This window comes from Pezoporus occidentalis, unplaced genomic scaffold (genome assembly GCF_034315485.1).
Source record: "Pezoporus occidentalis ecotype Australia unplaced genomic scaffold, CSIRO_AGI_Poc_V1 ctg3, whole genome shotgun sequence".
Taxonomy (NCBI): Eukaryota; Metazoa; Chordata; class Aves; order Psittaciformes; family Psittacidae; genus Pezoporus; species Pezoporus occidentalis.
In genome coordinates, this window is record NW_026914940.1 from 12,630,145 (window position 1) to 12,650,538 (window position 20,394).

At 41.8% G+C, this 20,394-nt stretch overlaps 1 protein-coding gene across 1 annotated transcript; it reads right to left on the bottom strand.

The window, feature by feature from the left end:
- Positions 1–2,829: 2,829 nt before the first annotated feature.
- CCN3 (cellular communication network factor 3) lies at positions 2,830–8,526 on the bottom strand. Its single transcript, XM_062627121.1, has 4 exons — positions 7,929–8,526; positions 7,478–7,729; positions 5,478–5,686; positions 2,830–4,011 (listed from the first exon to the last, which is right to left on the bottom strand). The coding sequence occupies exons 1-4, from the start codon at positions 7,930–7,932 to the stop codon at positions 3,715–3,717; spliced, it is 762 nt and encodes a 253-aa protein (XP_062483105.1). The 5' UTR covers positions 7,933–8,526; the 3' UTR covers positions 2,830–3,714.
- Positions 8,527–20,394: the final 11,868 nt, after the last annotated feature.

The window sequence follows — 20,394 nt, forward strand, 5'->3', positions numbered from 1 at the left end:
TTTGCTGCATTAGAGAAATTTAAGGTAGATTAAACTCAAAAAGCATGTTGCTTTAATGAAGTCCTAGAAATGAAACGGTCCTGGAAGCTGAAAGTAGCTACAAATATCTCTACTAGGCATATGTGCTATAAGGGGTGATGCTGGTGATCATCAGCACCAACTTATTGAAGGGGTACCTAGCCCACCTGGCCCTACAATCAAAAACTGTTAAATAGATAGATAGATAGATAGATAGATAGATAGATAGATAGATAGATGATTGATAGTTAAGGTTTCTAACAAGCTTATTTTTTTTGGACAGTACTAGCAAAGAGAAGGTAAATTTGTTCAGAGAGCACGGAATGAACAAGTCAACCAGCATATTTTGTGCTTGTTCCATCAAAGTACCATGGCATTGTATAGACCCATGCAGTGAATGTCAAGTGATGTTCCCTGAAATGCTCAGATGGGTATCCTTGGAGATATGAAAAATGAATCACTGACATTTGAACGATTTAATTTTTCTCAATCTGAATGATTTAACTTTGCTTGTTTGGGAACATCACTAATCTTAAATCATAAATGCTCAGGATTTTATCACTGGGGTTTATTTATGCAAATGTCACAGGCTTGGCTCACCACTGTTGGGTTTTAATTAAATCAGTGTCATGACCTTTTGCAGGAACATACTGAAACTGGCCCAAAGACTAAGACAGTAACCATCATATTGAAGTAAAACGAATACAAATGTATATAACAAAACTGATACCAGATGAAAAGCTGCATCGAGTGAATTGAGGTAAAAATAGCCACAGAATTGGCATTATGCATATAGTCTAAAAGACAGTGGAGAACTGTGTCAGATCTTTGGCTCCTTTTGTCCAGAGAATACATTTGTGTTCATTTCCAAAAGATATTTTTCCTGCTAAAGTTCTACAGAATTGTAAAAACACATTGAAGCTGCAATAATTCTGTTGTTAATAAAGGTAACGTTATATTTGGAAATCACTGCACAAACCAGCCTGGTTCTCAGGGGGCAGGTAAAGATGTGGGGAGAGAGTAGTTTTAAATAATCTTCCTTCCCTCAACCTGCCTCTTAACCACTCCTCAGCCACCTAGAGGAGTCTTGGCCACATGCTTTCCAGAACTCGGCATTTTCCAGCAGGTGCTGGGGTGCAAAATGAAGAAGAACATTACAAACTCTTTACATTAGAGACACACAGACCTGTTGGAGTGGGTCCAGAGGCGGGCAATGAAAATGATCAGAGGGCTGGAACACCTTGTCTGTGAGGAAAGGCTGAGAGAGTTTGGGTTGTTCAGCCTGGAGAAGAAAAGAGGCTCTGGGGAAAACCTTATTGTGACCTTTCCATGCTTCAAGGGGTTTATAATTAAAATGGGGACAAACATTTTAGTAAGGCCTATAGCAATAGCACAAAGGGTAATGGCTTTAAACTAAAAGAGGGGAGATTCAGACTGAAACTACAAAATAAATTTTTTATGCAGAGGATGATGAAACGCTGGCAAAGGTTGCCCAAAGTAGTGGCAGATGCCCCATCCCTGGCAACATTCAAGGCCAGGTTGGATGGGGCTCTGAGAAACCTGATCTAGTTGAAGATGTCCCTGCTTATTGCAGGCATGATTGGACGAGGTGACCTTTAAAGGCCCCTTCTAACCAAAACTATTCTATGATTCTATGATTGGGAATTCACCAGTGGAAGGGCAGGGAGTGTGCATGTGTGCATGAGCACACTCCTGATGAGGGGCAAGACTAGTCTTGTTTCAGCTGTTTGAACAGCATAAGGTAGGCAGGGATGTGTTGAAAACAATTGCAATGGCTACAAAGAAGGTTATCAGTGGTATCGTTAGTGGGGGAAGCCAAGCAAGAATCTGGGTGAGGACCCAAGGTCTATCTAACCTTAACTGAACCAGTATGGGTTTTAGCATCAGGGCCTCATGCTTTCAAGGATGACTTAAGTTACTAAAAAAACTTCAGCTGCTGATGCTTGGTTACAGTTTATTTTACTTTAGGCTTCAATGGCTAAAAAGGGCATCTAGATATCTACCTGTAGACACCAAATTTAGGAGTCTTAACCTGGAGCTAAATACCCTGTTGTGTATTGCCAACCTCTGGAGGTTGCTAGCTCCCTCCAGAGAAGAAGGATGCTAGGCCAAATATGGTGAGATTTGGCCTTCTGCCTTTTTTTCTTAAGAGAGAATTATTTCCTACCACACAGTTGTAAATACAGTTGTGACATAAGTACTACTCTGGTTTCTCTAACAAAGATAGACACACACTGAGCTAAGCTTGGTCTCAGAGTCTAAGCAGCTGAATGTCTGCACACCTGTGCTTATGACCTGTTTGCACAATCCCGTTACATCCATACTTTAGCATACATGAGACTGCCCCCCTCAGGCTCCATATCTCCTGGGGTTATTGCCATACAGTATCTAGCACAAGCAGGGTCACAGGCTGTTTTGGGGAGGATGAAATGATGAAATACTCAAATTCTTTGTTAGTACTTCAGACCGAAACCCAAGCTCCAAGTCACACAATTATTCTTCCCCACCACCACTATGTTTCAGGGCACACCACATCCCAACCTAACTTTATTTGCATCATCCTATCTCCCAGACTGACTCTGAAAGAGACCTCTCTTCTAATGTGTGCCTCACAAATTACTCATCCTTTCCTGCACCAAGACACTCCATACCTGTTAGGACAGTGATTAGGATGAGGTACACTAAGAAAATCACAAGATAGGGCCTTCTATCTTAGGAGTCTGCAGGTCCCTTCCCACTGTTTTCAGCTGTTAAAAGTTTGTCGTTTCAGAAGAACAACTTTAGGAAAAATTATTTTTAGTCATATAAAGTTTATTTACTTAGTAAAGCTATATTACAATATATACAGTTTCTATTTACATGTACACCTTTCTAAGATACAAAGCACCATATGATACAGTTAGCATTTTAGAGGAATTTACAGAAATTTTGTATCTAGTTATATCTACAGACACACATTGGTTTGAACCAAGTTCTCCTACGACGCCGACTTCAGCGCGTTTTGGATTAGACTGCTAGTAAAGCTACCAAAGAGAAATTGCTGTCAGCTATCAATCTGCTGTACTTAAGGATAAGAAATCTTAGCTGTGTCATTTCAGGCGCTATGTGCAAACTTAATCCTCAGAGGAAGCTGGAGGTACAGATAGAAGGTATTTTATAAGATGCAAGCATGCAACACTTTCATCAGTAAGATTTTTACTGTCATCAGAAAAAGAGTTTCATTAGAATGGGGGAAAAAGCCCCCACTGCATAAGTGTTTATATGCATTATGCAAAGTGAAGTTAAAAACCTGGAAGCTTATGTGATATGGTATCACGCATTCCCCGAGGAATCCATTTACTCTTAAAGAGCCCAATCTTACAGCTACTGAAACTCCAGGCATGATCCCCTTAGCTCTAGGAGAAAGTCTAGCTGTTAGTTTTGCAATCTTTATGCCACCATCAAGAAAAGAAGGCTCTGTCCAAGGTACAACATTTCCTTCAAATCAATGAAAGACATTTGGAGGGAGAAAATGTAAAATGAGGTATTTAATAAACTACAGGAAAACCAAAAGAGCCTAGACTGTTTTGAAAAACATCTCAGGTATTTTATGTATGCAACTGTTACATTCACCTGATTGTGGGTCAAGTTTTGTATAAACTCTTTCTATCTTTTGGGCTACCGAATTTGTGCTTTTCATATTTTTGCTTCATTAGACGTTGGATCTAATGGCTGGAAGAAAACAATGTTACTCTGAGGACAATTGTTATGACAGACACAGGTGTTGATCAACATCATCGGCTTTTTTAGAACTTTGCCCTGAGGACAGCGGAACTCAACCTGAATTGTTTTGGTATTGTGTGGGGTACAGCATCGCCCATCATTGCAGAGGCCGCAGTACCGAGGCTTGTATGTCTGCACACTAGTACAGTTCTTGTATTCAAAGCGAATGGCGTTCAGGGACTTCTTTGTTCGGATACATTTCTTCCCCTTCTAAGAGAAATATTAAGAGATATTAGATATATCACTGCAGAAAACAGAAAGCAGTTAAAAATTGACATGCAAGGATATAGGTTTACTTAGAAAACTTAAATTTGCTGTCTTTGCTCATTCAACAGCAGTAAGACTCTGCAGCTGCTTTAGTAGTAACTTACAGGTAGCTCCTGCAGCATCTGCCCTTTGACAGCGGTGTGTTATTGGGCCAGTAAAAGATGACAAATAATTAAAGCTCATTCTTGTCATGCAAGACAAGTCAAACCAACATTCATTATGAAAATATACTCTGCTGGAAAACTCAGGCTAGTGAATCAAAGAGTCAGGAAGCCAAATAAGCAAGTTACAGGACTAGATTCAGTGGGATAAAAAGAGAGCTAAAACTAACACCAAGAGTCATAGACCATTATTGTGAACCAAAGCAGAACCAGCTTTATCCATGTTAATTCTTAACAGATGGTTGTCTAACTTATCCTTGGAAATCTTCAGTGACAAAGACTCCCCATCTGCCCCAGACAATCCTAACAGTTCATTATTCTTACTGCTTGGAAGGTTTTCACTCATGTCTTAATTTTTATGCAGTCTAAACTCACCATTTCTTGTTGTATCCCCATGGACTCAGAACAGGCTGCAATATCTGATGAGTTATGAGAACATTTCTCTTACATTCAGAAGAAGTTCAGTTTAATCAGTTTTTCCCTAGACATGTTTTCTAGACTTCTGATCATTCTTGCTAGTTTACCTAAATCTTCCCAAATGTTTCAAATCCTTTTCAAACTCAGTATTTAAAACCGCACATACTATTCAGCAAAGGCCTTAGCAATGGTTCCAACACTCAGAACACTATGTGAAGTGATGGTCCTCTTATTGTGTTACTCTCCCTGACAGTAACATTTATATCATGTGTAGAAGCAGCAAAAGAGACAGCTTCCTTGGATACACATTTATTGCACCTGAAGTGTCAGTGTTGGATTTGTTTTTGGAAAAAGCATCAAAAGGATTAAGATGAGGCTTAATTTACCCAAGCAGACTTTTCAGGATTTCACACATTTCTTTGCAGTTCCAGATGCTTAACAGACTAGAAATCTGACATACCCATTCTGCTTGACTGGAGCAAGTACATGGAAGGGTAGTACAATTGCATTTGTGGGAGAAGTTAGACTGCGTGAGCTGTTGAAATAGTCTGCACACACAATACATCTGATCTGTTTGGGATGGCTCAAATTGTTATAGAATGATTTGGGTTGGAAGGGGTCTTTAAAGGTCATCTACTCTAACCTCCCCTGCAAGGAGCATCTTCAATTAGATCAGTTTGCCCAGAACCACATCCAGCCTGGACTTAAATGTTGCCAGCAATGGGGCATCTACTACATGTTGCATATCTGGAGCATTCTAGACCACAATATTGCAACCTTGGAATCAACAGCCGAAGAGACTCTGCTCCATTGCCACTCTTTGCAGCATACCTTATCAAATGGCTCTTCATTTTCACAAGGTCTTATCATGCAAAGTCGTGTCTGCTTCACCATCTCACACTGTTGATTTCTGTTGGTAACACGGGTGGAAAAGCCTATTCCACAGCTTTTGGAACATGCGCTCCATTCTGTTGTCTGCTCAATACAATTGGCACTTGAATCTGACAAACCGATCCCGAGTGTGGCCTCTTGTCTGTAGGCTGGAGACAAAATCCCACAGAATTTTATTAGAAGTTTGTGTGAAAACCCAGTATCTGATTGAGTTTTATAACATCTGGGAAGGAACAAAGAGACAAAGAAAGGTCCAAATCCATGCTTTTGTCAGAATTCAGGAATTTTAAAAGCTGCCTTTTTAGGAACCCTGGATAGCAACTCTCTGCATCTAAAAAGAACAGAAAGGTGCACAACTCAGTAATCAGCAAAGCATTTAGATCCAGTTCACACAAGTCCACAGCTGGAAAAATCATTGCCAAATTTTTAACCAGTTTAGAACTTTGCTTTAATAGCAACTCCCTTTTCCTCATTCTTCAAATGGAAATACTTCACAATTTGTTCTAAAGCTACATTAAAAATATATATATAAATTAGATGTGTTTTGAGAGAGGTTGAATGATCCTCTAAACTAATAATCAGCATGGAAACAAAAGCCTTGCATTCCAAGAGTCATAAAGTCACCTGATCCTTTCAATTATTGACATACTATAGCCAGGGTGATGGGTGGGAGGAATGGAGTAATTTCCAGGAGTCACAACAGCTACTCAAAGCCAACCCATGTCTGATCATCAGCCTGCCCTCATGCCAGTGTTAAGCTGTATTCTGGAAATATTACTAACTGTATGGTTTCATCCAGCAGTTATCAGCGGAGTAAAGAGAATGAGGCAACACAACTGAGCTGCCAGTTACAGCTCTGGAGGTTAAGCTTCTCTATATCAGCACTTCTGCCTTTTGCATGGTAAAGCTCCAGGGTGGCCTCTCAAGAGGGATGGCTGTTGCTTGAAAGAATGCAGATAATCCATCCATAGGCATTTTACGGATTAGCTTGTCACTGTCAGATAAATCAAAGGAAAGACAGTAGAAAGGTGGCAAGCTTTTTGTTTAGACCTTATGTCCCTCACAACAAACACTTCATAGCCCTCTGAAAAGTTATTATGGCTTTTCTTCCTGGATCCTTCCTTACTTGTTTTTCAAATGGATTAGCTGAGTTTCAGCATAACTAACCACTTAAAACCACTAAGAGCAGTGACTGGAAGAGAATGCAGTGCCCTCAACCCTCAGTAAAAGTAGCTTATGAAAATTCATGTTCTACTGACAGTCTAATTCAGTAAGAAAACAGGGGAAAAATATAATGTAGCTTTTTTCAATTACAAAAGCACTTTATGAGGTCTGTGTTTTGGAATGGGATTTTTTTTTCAGATTCCCTCACTGTGTTCATAACCACTGCTTCTGTGAGCACTTTGTAATGCTTTTAATGTCAACAATAATGGCGAGAGCTCTAGCACAGACAGGCAGGAATTTGTTGGCATTTTAGCTGTCATGCTGACCACTTGTAAGAGCTGGGGAATTAGGGGGGTGGGGAAAGTCTCTTGTAGACTAAGCCATTACAATAATATTTATGATGTAATGATATTCTTGCCCAGCAACTGGCAAGACTGCAGCTTTGATTTAGGGGGTAATATTTGGAGGATTATGATCTCATCCCTGTTTTATTCTACTTGCATAAACAGCAATTTCAGAATTGGGAACTAACTTAATTACCTTTAAAAACTGCTATGCACATTCATCCTTTGCCTATATTTCCTTTTACCTATCAAGCTCTGCCTTTATTCATAACCACTGTTATACTTACTAGTGACTCTAGATGAGAAAAAGGATCATAAAACAAAAGACTGCACAAAGCACTGTGTCTTAGATTTGGCAACCCCATGGATATTTCCAGTGTGATATCACCTCCTCCTCACAATGACTCTGACAATTAGTTTTCATTTCCTCACCAGCCATAGCAAAACCTCCCAAAATCACTTCATCTTTAGGGTCGCAGATCCACTTCTCACAGCACTCTCCAGGGACTTCGACTTTCCTGGGGAAAGGGCAGTCGGGGCCGGGGAGCAGTAGGTCCAGGTTACAGCGGGGCAGGCAGCCGATCTGTCCGTCTCGGCAGGTGCACTGGTACTTGCAGCTGGGCTGGAAGGTCTCCCCGTTGCGATAAATCATGCCGTCGAACACGCAGTTGTCTCCCTCCAGCACTAGCGAGCAAAGCGAATGCGTTTCACTGAGAGGGCACTCTACCCGCCAGCGGGCCGCACTTGGCACATCCACAGCGCCCTTGCCCGCATGCAGCCCCCGGGAAGAGCGAGTAAGAGCGGTTCAGCGGCAGCCCCTGCGGAGAGTCCCCGCGCCGCCCCGAGGCGCGCTGCCGGTCCCCCCAGCCCCGCCGCCACCTACCCATGCAGATGCCGGCGGCCCCGCCGCCGTCCTCGGGGCCGCGGTCGCAGTAGAGGCCGCTGCTCTCGTCGCAGGGCAGCAGCGGGGAGCAGCTCTCGCCGCGCTGCCGGGCGCACACCAGGCAGCAGGAGCAGCCGTCCAGCACAGCGGGCACCCCCGGGGCGCAGCGCGGCGGCTCGGCCGGGCAGCGCCCGACGCAGGGACGGGCACAAGCCGACTCCCGGGCGCTCACCTGCGGGGACAAAGTGGCCCCAAGGGCCGGGTCACAGGAGCCCGACCGGCCGCCGGCTCCCCCCCACACACACCCGCCAGGCGCCCCGCACTTGCCTCGCACGGCCGGAGCAGGAGGAGGAGCAGCAGAGCTGGCAGGCCCTGCCCGGCGCCCGTCGCCATGGTCCCGGCCGCCGCCTCCCCGCCGCGCCGCTCGGCTCTGCCGGCAGAGCCATTGTAGCCACTTATATGGAGCCCGTCGGGGACCCCCCTCCGCCGCCACCCCCGCGATGGGCAGCGCGGCCCGGGGGCGGGAGCTGGAGCTGAAGCTGGAGTTGGAGCCGGGCCGGGAGCTCCGCTCCCCCCGCCCCAGCCCCGCACGGCCCTGCCCAGCCAGGCTCCGGAGGCGTTATGTGGAGAGGGGACCGGAGTCCCGGCGACAGAGCCGGCCCCTTCGTGCGGTTGGGCCGGCGGAGCTCCCGAGGTGAGGGGCTGCTCCGGACGGGGATGGGCCCTTAGCCCGTCCCTACAGTCCGTAACCCACCCTGTTTGCCTGCAGGCATCTCCCATGGGAGCTGTTGGTGCCGGGCGGCCAGCTGTGGGGAAGCACGATACTGCCCGTTGCTGAGGGGCTACACCACGGCCTCTGGCACAACCGGTATGGTTGGGCAGTGCTTGGCATTTGAGACTGGCTGCCCCAAACGCAACCGTCTCTCAAGGCTACACTGCTTCTGGCCCTGGCGTGAGGCCTCCTGAGCTTGTGGGCATTACAGAGGCTGAAAATGGACGTTGTGATGACAAGGGGTTGTGGGGGTGAAGTGTGCTCTTCATTAAACTCTTCAGTTTCAAGTCATGGGCACTGTTCATTACCAGGGGGCTGTGAGTGCATCAGCTGATGGGAAAGAGAAGTTGTGCAGGGAGCCCTCCATGCTCTGTACCCACAATGAGTTGATAGGGTAGCAGATTCCCCAATGCTCCCATGGCGTGCAATCATGGGAGATGCAGAGCTGACATGTCAGGCCTCAGGAGTGCTTTGGAGAAGTAACTCCAGTGCTCTGTCCTCTGCAGTTATTTTGGTGTGTGCTGGACGGATTTAGGCCAATCATAAGGGAGACTAAATCTGTTAACAGGTTTTACTTGTGAGGAATTGCCTTCTGCCCAAGGCAGGACTTTGTGTCTTGCTAGGATACAGATATTCTCTATCCCTGGTTGTCTGGGGCAAATAATATGTGCTGGATTCTGTTGTGGCTTGTTAAAGAGAAAATGTTTGAAAAATAAACAGAAGTTGTAGATAGACTAGTGAAAACAAGATGTCTTCTAAGCTGAAGACATGACACAACTGGTACACATGAATTTACAAGGCTGCTCAAGCCCTATGCCAAAGGAATACTCAGCACAAAACCAAAAATCACCAAATACAACTTTTGTTTTGGGCAAAAGTCACCATTCCTTTCTTGATGCTGAGTGGCAGCAGCAGGGTTTCTGGAGAAGCCTGTCATTCTGTCACTTCACTGGTACAGAAACACATTCTCTCCAGTCATGTTCTGGCCCTTTGTTTTCTCACTGACAAACAGCAAGAGCAGCCAAGGGGAACATAAGGCTTTTCAAACCTTATTGGCAGCTTGGACATGGGTTTGAGGTTATTTCAGTCATCCACTGCCTTACAGGTATTTCACCTTCCTTATCTCCTTTTCTTTTTTCTTTCCCCCCTGCTTCTTTGCCACTTGCCTCTGATATAGGCAGTCAGTGCAAATCCACATTTTGCAGTACCTTGCTTCTGAACAGCATGGCCAGGCATGAAGATTTGCTAAAGAGAAGCAAGGCTGTCCCTGGAATTTCCCAGAAGGAGGGCTGTAAACCAGAGGGACACATTCGAGGCCTGGATTTGCTGGTCCCTGTGTGTGTGAATCTGATGTTTTCAGTGCTGATGAGCGTTCACAGCCACTGAAAGTTATCTTATCTTCTCCTCCAATTAGATTATTTCATACCACTCTTAAATATCTTTTGGTCTATAAAAATGTTTCACCATATAAAGCCGCAGAGGCAATCAAAGAAACTAGAATAATATTTACCAACATGCTTAATTTGCAAGAAATAACTGTTTCACATCATTTAATAACTTTATTAAGGCCCTGTTTGTTATAAAATATCAGTTACAAAAATAAGGTGATGCTGCAGTTCAGTACAGTAGGGCCAAATACCTTTCCCCAGACATTTCAGTCCTTCCAAAGCATGTATGATTTGGGGTCTACTGGTTCTAGGATGCTGCTTCATCTTCCTAACAGTGAACCTTTTTGTCTATACTTGTTTGCAACTTTTTAGAGGGTGACATACTTTTCTTATCATGTGAAAGTACCCTTTGTTACTCCTCACAGACTAAAATCATGATCAGGTGGAGAGGCTTCATGCCAGCCCAGCTGGCAATGAATAGCATTTATTCATGATACAAAATTAGTCGGTACAAATAAATATTTTAGTTTCTCTGGGTTTGCTTTTTTCAAAGAACTGTGTTTAAGTGAGTTAATATTTGGGTTGCCGCCTTGGCTCTAGCTGGTGCGAAGAGTAATCCCTCCTAATATGTAAAGAAATTAACCTCCACTCTGCTCTGCGGGAAGACACATTTGAAGAACTGTGCTGAGAGGTGTAAGCTCAGGAACAGAGTCCAGCAGCAGAGTCCAGGGATTAAGGATGTGCTTAAGGGCTTTCCTGCACCAAGGTCGCAGGCAAGGAAAGTGCTGCAAGGAAAGTGCTGCAAGGACAGTACTGGTAGCCAGTAAGAGGAAAAAGGCCAGTATAGTCTGTAATTTCTGACCATTAGGACCATAACCTGTGTAAGTACCTAAAAGGCTAACTAGGGGCTGTGGAGGAGAACAAACTGAAGTGACACTTTCACCCATCCTGTTTACTTCCACATCACCAGATGGGTTATGTATGTTTTACAATCAAAACGCTGAAGGAAGCTCGATCTATAAGGCTGGAACCAGAGGTTACAAATAAAAGTGGCTTAACTCTTAGTTTCTAGTCATTGATCCAATTCCTATCCAGAGGTGTCTAGGTATGTATCAAGCATTAAAAAAATGCAAGCATTCATCTCTGGGATTCTCTGTACCCACATGGCCATAAAACATGACTGTTGTTTTGGGGAAGGCAGGATGAATGAACAAAGATCTTTGAGTAACAACAGGGCTATGATGCAGTGCACCAAAATTATGTTTTTATACAAGGAATCTGAAGGTGTTGCATGCCATGGGATTTGGTATGGATGCCTGCTCCTGTTCAGGATGGCAGCAGGTGCATGTATTCAGTAACATGTACTCGTGTGCTCTCATACCAATTTCTGCAAAGCTGGGAAGCAAAGGGATGACGCTTGTGCCAGATAAGGGTCAGTCATGTTTGCACTAAAAAGAAATGAAGTAGTCTTTATTTGCTTATTTCATTTCATTTTAAAGTTTATTAACCCTAAATGTATAGTTGTGCTTTGCATCTGAAATTCCCAGGCTCACATTTCTGAGGTTCATTTTACTGAATGAGATTATAATGGATAAACAGGATTGGAGAAATTTTCCTTTCTTCATTTATGGAGTGAAACTCATTTTGGTGCAGAGGGCCGGTAAGGTCCTTGAGGACTGTATCATCTAATTTCTATTTGAAGAGCTTCAGTAAAAGATACATGGATAGGTCATGTGGAACACTTGGTTTTTTGGCTCTTGATGAACCAGCTATTAAATGGTTGCCTCTCAGGTTGCTTTTTGAGGGTAAGAATACCTGTGTAGGTGTGGGCTGGGAGAAGAGGCTGGCAATTTTAAGAACCCAATGGTGATAAAATGGGTGTTCTGCAAGCTGAAAGTTAGTTCAGCAGAGTTGGGTTTCCCTGTCTTTTTTTTTTCCTTCTCTAAAGAATAGCCTTTCCTAGGCCATGTCTTAGAGAAAAGGATATTGCTAATGAGATCCTAATTCAGCAAACTGATGTTTCCAAATAAGTGTTGTTAGCAAATTACATGATTTAGGGCTGTCCTTTGTGCCCATTTCCCATATCCTCACTGGTCTCTGCCAAGTGCTGAATAATCTGGCCATACGTAATGAAAACATATTTTATAGTTTTAATTTTATTTTCCAATATGCTTTTATCGTACTCTTTTCGTGGCCATAACTGAAAAAAAAAAAAAGAAGGCTTGGGAGAATAAACAAAAACTTACAATGTTCCTGGGAATGAACAGTTCTAAAAGTTTTGAATTGAGAGAGCTCTGAATTGGAAACTGTAAACTGCTGAGAATGTGCGGCAAGGAAAACAAATGACGTACAGTTAAGTTGAACTCTCTTAGCTTGAGCACTTTTTATCATCTCTGCTGCTGCTTAGTGCCACAGGTGTAGAGGCAGTCTCAGAATTAATTTTCACCATTTAAGGTTTTTAAGGTTAAAACTAGCTTTTGCTCATAGAGCAAATGACTAGCTGGTAAAGACAGAGAAGTGCAAGAATTGTATGTTCCCTGCAGAAGAATACTCCCTAACAAGCTCTGGCACATTGTGTAGCTGCTGCACTCTGTGAGGGGTCTCAAGAGTGTGTGACAGCCATCCTGTTTCAGAGTGAGTTGAGCAAGGACACTGAGCTCACATATAGAGGGTTGTATCAGGGACATGCCTGGCATGAGGTGTTCCTCCTTCTAGCTGGAATAATTTTGAAGACCATTCATTTCAGTTCAGATGTGTGATATTGAGCATCTATCCTTTATCGCAGTCAGTAGTACATTTGCATTTTCCCCATCATCTGTTCTGAGTTCCTACATTGTCCATGAGTAACCCATTTGGGGCTGGCAACCTAGAGGACCTACCAAGGAACAGTTCCCGTCCATAGTTCCTGGACCAATTATCTGATCTTCACAAAATCTCCTTGCTGTTTCCCTAAGTTAGGGCTTAAAAATACTTATAAGGAAACACTGAAATTTTGGGCTTCTTGTGACAGCCAAGCCTTTACTGCTGGCACTCCAAGGAGATTTTTTTCTCCTTTAGACAGCCATATGATATCAGCACAGCATACCATCTAACTGCATGTACTGACTCATGCCAAAGGAAACATACTGAGCTGAGCTTCACCCATCCAGAGGAGTCACTGAGTCCGAGCGCTTTATCAGCCATCAAGCAAAGAAATCGATGATATGAGAGACGGAAGAAGCGATTGGTCATCTAATCTCTTCTGGTTTTGCTGGTCTGGTTGCCAGGGAGATACTGTATAAAAAGGAGTGGTACACATATTTGTTTCCCTTATAAGCTGCCTCATTGTAAAAACAGCATTTAAAAATAAAGTTTAAAAATACTTGTGGACTGAAAATGTTATTGTGTCATTGTTTAGCCAAGCTCAAATAATTTAATACTTTCAATATTCCTTCTAAACAATCCATTCAGGCTTTTTTCTGTGTTTCTCTAAATTCTGTCCAGGTTTTCCTACTGCTATCCATGGAGCAGAAAAAGTCTATTAATTCAGCATGCCATTTTTTCAAATCAAAGTCAGGGGCTTGTTTATAGAGTGCTTTAACATAGTTCATTCCCATTTCCCATTTTCCTTTCTTTGGTCCCTATAAAAGGCTTCCAGGACAGACTCCCTCTGATTTCCCTTTTGTGGAAATGGAAGCTGGATATGAATTCACATAACTTCTTTTTTTTTCCATATACTTTCTCCTTGGGACACATGTGCTTGCTGATATGTATGCTTTTAAACTGAGAACAAACTCAGTGCAAATACTCACCAAGATTAGCGTGACACAACCTTGTCATCACTTGCCCTATAAACGTTACTGAATTCAAGGAATGGACAGAAGATACAGAAGCCCATAGGTAAAATCTGAAATTACTGTCTACTCTTCTATTCAAAGACGAGATCTGGGGGGGATGCAGAAATTCCTGGAAGAGAAGTGGTCCTGCATCATAGGAAAGGGAAGCTCCATTCCTTGGTAGAGCTCAGCCCAATAGTATGTACCATACACCATCATAGCTTGCGCAGCTGGGGAGCAGCAACTTCAAATTGCTGCTTCTGCCAAAGCTGGAGAGTACCAGAAGAATTTACCAAGGTGAAAGGAGGGGTGGAGGCCAGCTGATCTGGCACATAATGCTGGGTCATGGGAGAATTTAGCAACTACTTCTAGCCTTGAAAGAAATCGATAGCCTAACCAAATAAGTGCTAGACATGGAAAACTGTTCTGAAACACTATAACCAAACACAAAATTTTTGCAGAGGTACATGAAGTAAGACACAGCACTTCTGAAATGGAACATCATCCCATTTGGTTGATGAGTTTGGTAGCAAATAGCTATAAATAAAAGCAAATGCTCAGCAAATACAAATGTGAAATTTTCTAGATTGTTACTACATATAGAGGTAAATTTTGCAATGTGCTCAAAGTATTACCAGACGTCTTCTGAGAGCCTACAGAGCTGAGGAAGTAGATTGAAAAGCATTCCTGATAGTGTAGTAAATGATTTCATTACTGACATTCACATTACCTCCTGCTTTGTGATTTCTGAACATTTGTGTGAAGGGTTGACAAGAAAATTTACAGAGAACTGGAGCACCCTGCAATAGGATTCGCATACATTTGTATTCATGGGCATTCGCACTACAATCATATCTGTGCCACATTGAAAAGGTCTGTTGTCTAGTCCTGCAAAATATAAAACAACACTTCAAAAACTGCAGAACTGGAGTCTCAATGTGAATTTCAGTGATTGGCTGCTTAATGCCCATCTTATCACTAAATCTAGATTGCAAGGAAAAAAGGGGCAAATCTCCAAATAAATATTAGCAAGACAGTAATTTGATGAATTCATACATCTGTAATAGGTGAGATTGGGCTGAAAGACCCATGACAAGTACTGTACAGGACATCCTGTTTTGTTGGAAGAAACTGGGGACTCTAAAATGTAGATGACCCAAGAACGGAAAATCATACCCTATATATCAAATCAGATTGTCAGTGATTGCTTTTTTGTACTGTACCACTGCCACAATAAAATAGTAATTTAGAACTTGAACCATAAGGATGTAGTCATCAATCTGAATGTATATTCCTTACTCTTAGAAAGTGCAAAACCTCAGATGCACTAATCAGTGATTCTGCTTATCCTTAATATCTACTGACTTTGGTGGATGACGGTTCTTCAACAAACGTAGGTCTAGATAAAAGCCAAAATATTACAATAGCTAGTAGCTGCAAGGGTGAAGAGTGAGGGATGATGCTAGTAGGGTATTGTACTTGGTTGCAGCAGAGAACAGGGTGCATTCACAACTGACACTCAGGCTTCAATACATGAAATCTTTACATGGAGCAAGTGTAGCTACTACTACTAGGTGCTACCTTAGTGTAGCACCAGCATGCTGTGAATAGAGATGACCAAGGGTTAAGAAACCTCTGCCTAGGGAGAAAGACTGAAACATTTGGTCAGCAAATAGCCATTAACTTGTTTGTTTAATGGAATAAAAAGCACCTTCTTCCAGGCTGCTTGCCACCTGTGCACAACTGGATTTTCCTGTACTGCAGCCTTAAAAGGGGGAGAGAGGAAGGGAGGATAGTAAAGTAAAGCAGAGCTGTGTGCTGACCTATTTCCTTTCCTCTGATTGCTCTGCTCTTTCATCTCTGCAGCAGCTCATATAGGTGTTAACAAGACTGGCAAAGACCTTTGGTGTGTCCTGCTCACTGGCACCTGTCCGTCCTTCAGTACCTATGCCAGGCAATTATAAATGGCTGTAATGTTCTTTTAGTCCATAAAAATTTCCAGAAATATTTGCTTCGGTATAGCTTTTCAGTTGAAATGCTGCACAGACTGCAGGCTGGGTATGTGAAACCCATGGCTACACAAGTATGTTTTAAAGTCTCTAGGCCGCAAGTCTGTTCCTCTTGCCAAGAGGAAAGGAAAAAATTTATAAACTGGAAACAGAACTGAAAGGAGGTCAGGGACAAACCAGGAGAAAGGAAAAGAGAAACTGCAGAAATACAGGCAGGAAAGAGACATATATTATATTAATAATGCAACTTTTTAATTGGTTGTTATGGCATACAAACCTGGTCTCCAAAAATAGTCTTGTCAAAACTGAAGGCTAGACTGGCATCTTAGCAAGTTCAGTAGTGCTTTGGCAGAAGTCATTCACTGATGTTGTACATATTATTATTATTAATTAATAACTTGTGTTTCTTGTAACAGTTATCATTGTAGATTCCTAGAATATTATGTGGTAGGCACAATACAGACATAGAAAAAGACACAATCCCCAATCCTGACAGCCCTGAACATAAATAAAATCAACAAGCTTGTTTCCTCATAAGGATGTATGGATAGTAATGGAAACTGGAAGCAGAAGTCATATCTATGATCATGCTAAATATTTTCTGCACCACATCCTTAAACTGATGTATTCAGCACTTGAGGTTTCATAGTGTAGGATAAAAACAATGTGTGCACTGCACCATGCAAGCATTGTTCATCCAAACATTGTCTCAGCAATATCAGCTTTCTTTAAACAAGCTTGTGAGTTCTTTGCAGAGTAGGTGATTTCTTTTCTCTTCCTCTTTCTGACAAAACTATATGCTCTCTTCCCCATATAATGAAATTCCTTGCTTTTCTACTCTGATTATGTTTTTTTGTAAATTAAAATACTTTAATTTGAATAATTTGATTACATCTCCTATTAACATAATTCAGGACATTCAATATACACGTAAGAGTGATAATTTTTAATGTAAAGTATAAATTAAACCTTTAAAACTTTCCTTGTGAGCAGAAAAAAACCCTGGCAGCAGTTAAGAATATACCTTTTCTCAAAGTCATGTTTGTCAAAAATGGTCAAACTAGACTCTAAAACATTTACTGAAGAGATAAAAGTGTTTCCAGTGAATAACTGGAAAGGTAGTGCCAGGTTGTATAAAAATTCATAGCCTAGATTATGCAAATTTTACATTCCAAGGTTAACAAACCATTTAATAACTAAAATGTGTTCTTTAGTAAATAAGGATTGTACTGTCAATTAAACAGATTGATTGTAAGAAAGCTTAGTGAAGCTGCATTATGTGTAGCCATTTTTTATGCTGTTAATGTTTAATAGAAAATTTTAGGCATTAACCATTTTATGTATGATTAGAAGATGCAATTCAAACCAAAATTTTGGTCATGTTGGTTGGTCTTGCTTAGGTGATTATAATGATTATGAAGGAATATATTATTTTGTAATGTACATAAAACTCTTAGTTCAGCATCCATGGAGCAAGTAACAGTATGATACAGTGAGCATTAGGGAATTCAGTGATAATTCAGGAACATTCAAATTATGACTTATAATAAAAGAAGGGGAAGAAGCCCCTTTCATGGATTCTCTTTGTACTCCTGTTTTTTTAAATCCAAGGTATTAAAATCTTCATAAACAAGGTATTAAAACATTTAGGACCATGTTAAATATGAATGGAGAAACATCTCATAGTCAACCAATAGGGAGTTTGTCTTGCAGGAGTGAAAAACAGCTCCCCAGAGCGGTTCAAAACCAATGGTTTGTTTAATCTGTTTCACACTCCAGCTCAGCTTTCAGCCATGGACATAAGAAAGAAGGTATGTGAGTGTTCATCTTTGTATTTTCATAGTGAGTAAGCTCAATGCTATTACACCCAGATGTTTCTGTACTGTGGCAAGTGTGGCAAGTTGATGAGGTCCACTGGGCTTCCAAGATCCACAGGTTAATGAGTGACCCACTAGCTGAAGCGGTAACCCTCTATAACACCACATGATCTCCTTGGGGGAATTTTTCTTTCTATCAGATTTTGCAGGATATAATCTTTCTTGGTTTTCTCAGTCTCTGGTGCCTAGAAAGAAAGCTTTGAATAAGTTAAATAAAAGATTAGATGAGACAAGACAGGGAAGAAAGCAGTGCAGGCAATGCCTGACGATGATGCCATTTGTTTAGTAAAGACACCTTGCTCCATCACCAGAACAAGATGAACTTGCACTTAGAGACAGAAGACACTGAAGAATATAGATTTTTAGTCCTACTCAATGCAGTATAAGGTCTCATATAAAGTTCATCTAATTTATTGAATAAAAGCCCTTCTTTGATTGAGATAGGTGTCACAAATCTGCTTCAAAGTATACTCTCATATCTTGTGCTTTAGGTAACCTTTCTGTATTAAAATGCCATCAAAAAGAAAGACATCTCTTTTTGCTTGGCTTTGCCATAGTATGGTGAAGGGCAAGGCCTGGAGCGGTAAATTCGGGCTGGGTTTTAGGGCAGAAACCTTGGTAACGCATCTCCATCTCCCCAAATCTAGCAGAATAGTTTAGATACAGTGATGCTCCATTGCTTTCGTTAAACATACACAGTGATCCGAAACTAGATCCACCTGAGGATTTTCACTGCCCCACTGCCCAGCTGCCTAGGAATTCCAGGGACAAGAGGTAGGATTTCCCATAAATATTCTTTTATTCAGGGAATTTTTATATGATAATGTTAAGCAATTATATGATCAGTATCTGAGTTCTATTCCGTCAGCTCAGTTTTTGATTTTGCATGGAGTAAAGCCCAAAACCATTGTTGTTTTTTTCCTTTTCTCCAAGTAAAAACACACTGTTTTCTCACACAAAGTATGTGATGGCTTCAATATTTTTATAAATTATTAAAATGTTCGTGCTTGGTTTCATACAAGAGAAAATCTTTCTGTGAAATTAAAGAACCTGCTTTTTAAGTAGCAAGATCTTGATGAAGCTGTATTGACTTAAAATTGAAATAGCTCTGAAGTATCCTGTTTTATAACAAATGCCAGTTCTTAACAGTCTCAACAGCCAAAGTATATATATACCATGTTTGAAATTGCTTCTGTGGCATGCAATTATTGGGGGAAATACTTTTCTTTTTAATGATATATTTTTCTATTTTTTCCCATCTGATTTCCAAACCCAGGAATACTCTAAAGACCAATGGTTTTAATGTCTTCACATTGTAGGTTTCAAAGTTAACCAAGATTGTTGGAACAACTCCAGAGAAGGGCCACAAGGATGATCAGGGGACTGAAGCACCTCCCATATGAAGACAGGCTGAGAAAGTTGGGGCTGTTCAGCCTGGAGAAGAGAAGGCTGCGTGGAGACCTCATAGCAGCCTTCCAGTATCTGAAGGGGGCCTATAGGGATGCTGGGGAGGGACTCTTCATTAGGGACTGTAGTGACAGGACAAGGGGTAACGGGTTCAAACTTAAACAGGGGAAGTTTAGGTTGGATATAAGGAGGAAATTCTTTCCTGTTAGGGTGGTGAGGCACTGGAATGGGTTGCCCAGGGAGGTTGTGAATGCTCCATCCCCGTCAGTGTACAAGACCATGTTGGACGAGGCCTTGGGTGATGTGGTTTAGTGTGAGGTGTCCCTACCCATGGCAGGGGGGTTGGAACTAGATGATCTTAAGGTCCTTTCCAACCCTAACTATTCTATGATTCTATGATTGTAAGATTTTTCACAATCTGTTTTGTTCTTTCTATTCTCCAGATTTTAACTTTACCCAAATAGATATTTTTATCAGAGTCCTTCTATTTGAGTAGTTTCATGGGTGAAGAATGGATGAAGTATTATTATATCTTACTGCAAATGTTTTGGTTGTCCAAATCTCACTCTAATTTTCAAAGCTGCTGGAAAAATTTAGATATGGAAATCCTCTCTAGCTGTCCTGTGGATTTAACACTGCTCCCAGTGAAGTCAGTACTGGTCCTTTTCCCAGTTCCAGTGTAAGTGCTTCAGCCAATACCTCCAGAATTACCCTAACCTGTGGAGATTAACATCTTGGTCACCCACATTAATAAGGAGATCTCTGTATTGGAGGGGGACACAAGCTTTTTTGAAAACAAAATTATGAGATACTTGAGCCTAGAGGAAGGAGGAGGAGGAAAGTAAGGAAAAGGAGGTTAAAAATAAGGGAGGACAAAAAGAAGGGGAGCAAGGAGAATTAACCAAGTCCATCAGTTGTTTTGCTCATGTGCAAATACTTGGTTGCGTCTGGGAAGTCCGTTCCTGGAGTCAGCAGGAAAACGAACTCCAGCACAGGGCTCCATGGAGCATGTCCCTCGGCTGGCTGGCTTGCTTCTGTGTGAGCCAAACCACTGAAGTGTAGATGAAGGAAAGAGACAGAGGTGCCAAATATTGGGATGCAGCTGTCTGACTTTTCCATATAAAAGTCAGCAAAATAGAGATCTACATATTTTGTAAAACTCAAACCAGCTTCCAAAAGAAGGTCATAGAATTAAAAC

Coding starts and splice junctions, on each gene's coding strand:
- CCN3 (XM_062627121.1), bottom strand. Junction 5,687..7,477: donor GGGAGGTTTTGCTATGGCTG/GTGAGGAAATGA, acceptor TTTTGTCTCCAG/CCTACAGACAAGAGGCCACA. Junction 4,012..5,477: donor ATGAAGAGCCATTTGATAAG/GTATGCTGCAAA, acceptor TATTTCTCTTAG/AAGGGGAAGAAATGTATCCG.